We start from the raw sequence: 4,766 nt of genomic DNA, 5'->3' as shown, positions 1-4,766 counted from the left end.
GGAAGGAATCCACAACAACTCGAAGCAGACTTCCGACTATGCTCACATCGACACCGATCGCCTGAATCAGTTTTTGCGGAGGGTCATGTGCAGCTAATGGCTGGACCAGCCGTATCCGTGGTGTGCAACAATAGTGAGGACTTGCGGAATGCCTGATGTCGCACCTTTTAGATTTGGACACACAGATGCAGCAGATGTTGCAGTAAAAATCTCCGATATCAGTACGAATGCAGCTGGATCGGATAACATACCCATTGCTTTTGTTAGGATGCTATCTCCGTTCATCCTGCCGCTCTTAGTTAACCTGTACAACGCAATAACCGATGCCAAGGCTTTTCCTACCGTTTAGAAAAAGGCTATCGTCACACCGCTACCTAAGACCACCAGCGCGATTGAGCCAAAGGACTTCAGGCCTACAAGCGTGCCTCCTGCAATTTCAAAGGTTTTAGAAAAAAATCTGCTTGCCCAAATTACCGGCTTCTTGCAAGCAAATCCGCGTTTTATAGCTAAACACCAGTGCGGCTATAGGGCACATCACAGTACAACCACAGCAATGGTGAAGGTTGTACATCACGTCTACCACAACTTTGGCAACCGATTCTGCACAGTTATGGTGTTGGTTGATTTTAGTTTGGCTTTTAACTGTGTAAGGCATGCCAAGCTACAACAAAAACTGCGTAGATAATTCTGTTTCGACGACACCGCCGTTCAGCTAATCGAATCCTTTTTGGATAACCGGAGCCAACTGGTGAGACTCGGAAATGTAGTGTCCTCGGAAAAAAGTCTCTCCGACGGCACCTTCCACGGATCGTGCCTTAGCCCATTGCTGTTTAGCTTGTACATTAACAGCCTTCCTTCAACGCTCAAATGTGAATATCACATGTACGCCGACGATGTTCAGATTTACATGTCCGGCCCCATTGAACATATTGATAGGTTGGCAAGGAGAGCCAGGTTATCCCGAGTGTGGATATTAAATTTTGTGGTGAGACGATTGCTTTAAGTTCCAAAGTCACAAACCTTGGACTTCTGCTGGATAGCAACCTGAAATGGAGAAAGAACTTGTGAACGGAATCACCATGAAGGCGTACAACACTCTGCGAACATTCCGCCGCTTTGGATCGGTCCTGTCTCAACCAGTTCACCTCAAGTTGGTGCAAGCCGTGGTAGTGACCATTCTCACTTATTGCGGCATTGTGTACTCCCCCGATCTTAGTGTCACGCTGAGGGAACAACTGCACAGGTGCTTCAAATCATTCATCCGATTTGTGTTCAAGAAGAGAAGACACGCCACGACTGAAGGGGTTCGCAATGCAGTGCTCGGACACGACCTACAGGATAACTATCGCCAAAGGATATGCTGCTTTCTATAGAAAGCTTGGAACAGGCAGCTTCCGGAATATATCCTGGAGCATCCACAGCGAGGGCAAATGGAACGGTCTACGATTTACCTGGTACCAAACCACACAACGAGTAAGAAAAAGAGCATCCTAGTCTACGGGATTCCATTCTGGAACCAGCTACCTACCGACGTCAAAAGCAAGCCTTCACTCGCCTCATTTAAGCAATCGCCTAGGAGAATCTGATCGGTACAAACTAAACTAGATTAAGAGCGTACTTGAAATTTGATTAATTTTCCTCTGTTTTCTAACAAAGTTTATCTTCCTTGACCTGATGTAAAGCGTAACTAACAGGCCCTCGTATAAATAATAAATTACAATTACAATAAAGAAGTTTGTAACACCACGTATATGGCACCCCTATCCCATTTGTATTGAACTGACATAAGTCAACATCTCCGCGGGCACACAAATTATGGGCCCCACTGACAGTTCAAATTGTTCTGCTCATTTTGCTCGAAGCTCGATTTTCACTAGTCAGATACCCTACGGCATGACTCCATTTTAGGCATTTGTTAAAAAGCGAAGAGATTGGACAGCTAATTGAAGAAATGTTTTGTTTTGGATATGTCAGTGAATAACAAACACTTTATACCATGAAGCACTAACAAATTAAACGAACTTGACTATCACAAAATTGTGTCGAATGAAATTGAATTTGTTTATTGTGGATCGGCCCTAACGCGACGTTTTAGATGTTGGCTTTGAAATCATGGCGGCGTAGCAGATACCTGTGTAACACTGACTAATGAGATGAGTAAGGGATTATCTACCTTGGGCCCAATTTCAACAGTCGCACCACCTAAAAAGAAAACTTCCTTCTAGTTACTAGGTGACGTGACTATGAGTTTATATCGTTTCACTTTCAAAATGTATTAATGTACAAGCTTCATATCATACAATATTATCTTTGTAGTTTGATGCGAACAATGTTTCTTTTATGTATCATGTTTATGTTCTCATTTAGACATAAATCCTGCTTTTCATACTGATCAAAACCCAGGTTTTAGTGCTTTTTTTATTATTATTATTTTTATTCCAACAACGTATTTTTGGCGCTCTTCGATGCGCTACTAGTTCGCTTTCTTACGAAAAATAACGGACAAATTAAGTTTAAATTCACCGTTACTGCTAGCGAGCGGAAAAGTATAGATGTATAGCTTAATTCGCATTCACGTATTTTTACCGGCCTCCAAAAAAAGTGAACAGATAATCACGGATCTACTATCACGAAAGATCTTCTTTCGTGACCGGTGAACAACAGGCTTAGCGTCATCAAGGACATTCCGATATAACCAGAGATTACTGGAAGTACAGAAAAGGCAATTACTAATCAAAAAATGTTCTTTTGACTTGTTTCGGATGCGATTTTTCAAAATGTCCACCTATGATCGAATGGTGGTAGGTATAATCGTCGAAAAAACATTGCTTGGTCCATTATACTTACGCACTATGTGTACAATGAAATTTTCACCTCCAGGAATTTTAATAGCCATCACTATGGCGAACAGCATTTGCATCAAGCAAATTATTCCATACCAGTTAATGGAAGATGCTCGTTTCTGAAATAATGGAAAAAACTAGGAATCGGGTTTGTTGGTTTTCACAATGAACTTACGTGTAGAAGCCCCGTTAGCAGAACAAACTGTGCAGGTATGGAAAGAACGATTGCAATGATTGTTCGATTTACTGGAAAAGGAAAATTAAACTTTATTTTTTTCACAATATTTACAATGTTTTTGATACTGACATGCATTCGTACCACCTTCAAAATCGAAAAAATTCTCCTTCCAGTACTGCTTCTTTGCGATCACAAAATAGCTTGCCACCGAGTAGAACATCAAGGCTCCAAATCCCAACAGGTATCCGTTTACTATGGCAAACCGTTCAAGTCTGGGCTTCATTTTTTGCCACTCCGCTTCTGTGATTGCTTCCTAAGCTGTGTTGGAATTAAACAAAAACATCGTTTGATGCATCGCGCCAAAGCCTGCTCGATTCGATGCATATTGTATGTCTACTACAGGTAATCTTCGATACAACGTACCCTCGATATAACGTACCCTCGATATAGCGTCATTCGATATAACGTACATTTTTCCTCGATATAACGTACATATTTTATAATTTATTTTTCAGGTCCAAATTTATCTTCAATTACGCATGTATTCCATATTTTAAGAATTTAGTATGTTATACACAATCTTAAAACGTACTAATTGGGCTTCTAATGAGCATGTTAGGAATTGGCTACTTCATTGAAGGTTACGAGAGCGATTTTTTTTACAATTTCATTAACGTATGATCGTGATTTATTAAAACCAACCATTTATCTCAATAAATAACCCAATATCAGTGAGGGAGCCCGAGGCTAGTTGGCGGTTGGGGTAAGTTGGCGGAATCCCTTTTTCTCCGTTTCTATTAGACATATAGCACTGCCTCTCGTTATGTATCTCAAGTTATGTGAAACCCATTATCCAATGTGTTTTGGTTGCAAAACATTTTGTATTGTGGAAGTTCTGGACGATATTGTGTTTTCGAGCAAACCTAGTAAATTTCCTAAATTTTAAACACTGTGTTATTTAGGGTGATGGCGGTGCTGCTCGCGGGGCAAGTTTGCGGTACTATTTACGATGCAAAAGTTTTTATTTCTGGAATTCACTCCAAAGTAAGAAAATCTTTTTCTTGTGTATCTTGTCAATGCAGGAAACATTTACTTCGGCTAGTCACCTGAAGAATTTCGAAAATTTGCTATTGCTTGCTATGAAAATTTGCTATAGAGTACGCGTCAATGTCAATATTCCGGGATATTGAGACTGAAATATAATAGCAAATGTCGATTAATATACAGTTTTCTTGAAAAGACATTCAGCATGTTCCAAAAGGACCCACAGGGCCGTCTTAAGACCACTCGGGGCCCCTGGGCACAACTGAGCTAAGGGGCCCCTATAATTGAACAGGTATAAAGTGCTGTAGAGTAGGATGATCAAAAAATAATTCCCAGAAGCAGGGAGCCATATGACACCTTGATATTTATTTTTCAAATTTAAACCAGATCATTCAACATTGTGAAAGTATTAAAAACACTATGGGAATCAAAATATGATGTGATGATGATGATCTGGTGAGCCCACCATCAGTGCAAGGGCTACGCTGGTGGCTGCAGTTGCTTTTAATAGCAAAGCTAAATGTTGCTGGCAAACGACTTTCAATGTATTGCTGTATGAAGGGCCAAAAAGGGTTGGATCCATAAGCAAAAGTTCTTATGCGCACTCCACAGGGACAAAGAATCTCCTTCCCACAATAAAATCCAGGCGTTTGAATAGCAGCATTTGCGGTTCTCGTTAAGGTACTACCTGTTGGGTTGTA

General features: G+C 40.7%; 1 protein-coding gene across 1 annotated transcript; it reads right to left on the bottom strand.

The window, feature by feature from the left end:
• Nucleotides 1-2,445: 2,445 nt before the first annotated feature.
• Nucleotides 2,446-3,338, bottom strand: LOC131693683 (uncharacterized). Its single transcript, XM_058981722.1, has 4 exons — nucleotides 3,151-3,338; nucleotides 3,019-3,089; nucleotides 2,848-2,962; nucleotides 2,446-2,705 (listed from the first exon to the last, which is right to left on the bottom strand). The coding sequence occupies exons 1-4, from the start codon at nucleotides 3,302-3,304 to the stop codon at nucleotides 2,614-2,616; spliced, it is 432 nt and encodes a 143-aa protein (XP_058837705.1). The 5' UTR covers nucleotides 3,305-3,338; the 3' UTR covers nucleotides 2,446-2,613.
• Nucleotides 3,339-4,766: the final 1,428 nt, after the last annotated feature.

Source organism: Topomyia yanbarensis, chromosome 3, assembly GCF_030247195.1.
Source record: "Topomyia yanbarensis strain Yona2022 chromosome 3, ASM3024719v1, whole genome shotgun sequence".
NCBI lineage: Eukaryota > Metazoa > Arthropoda > Insecta > Diptera > Culicidae > Topomyia > Topomyia yanbarensis.
This window is presented reverse-complemented; position numbering and strand designations above follow the sequence as displayed.

What these genes read in the sequence shown, in the direction of transcription:
- LOC131693683 (XM_058981722.1), bottom strand. Translation starts at nt 3,304, where the DNA reads ATGAAGCCCAGACTTGAACGGTTTGCCATAGTAAACGGATACCTGTTG. An exon ending in TGAAGGTGGTACGAATGCAT is followed by an intron (nt 3,090 to 3,150) that starts GTCAGTATCAAA and finishes TTCCTTTTCCAG; the next exon opens with TAAATCGAACAATCATTGCA. An exon ending in TTTCATTGTACACATAGTGC is followed by an intron (nt 2,706 to 2,847) that starts GTAAGTATAATG and finishes CTGTACTTCCAG; the next exon opens with TAATCTCTGGTTATATCGGA.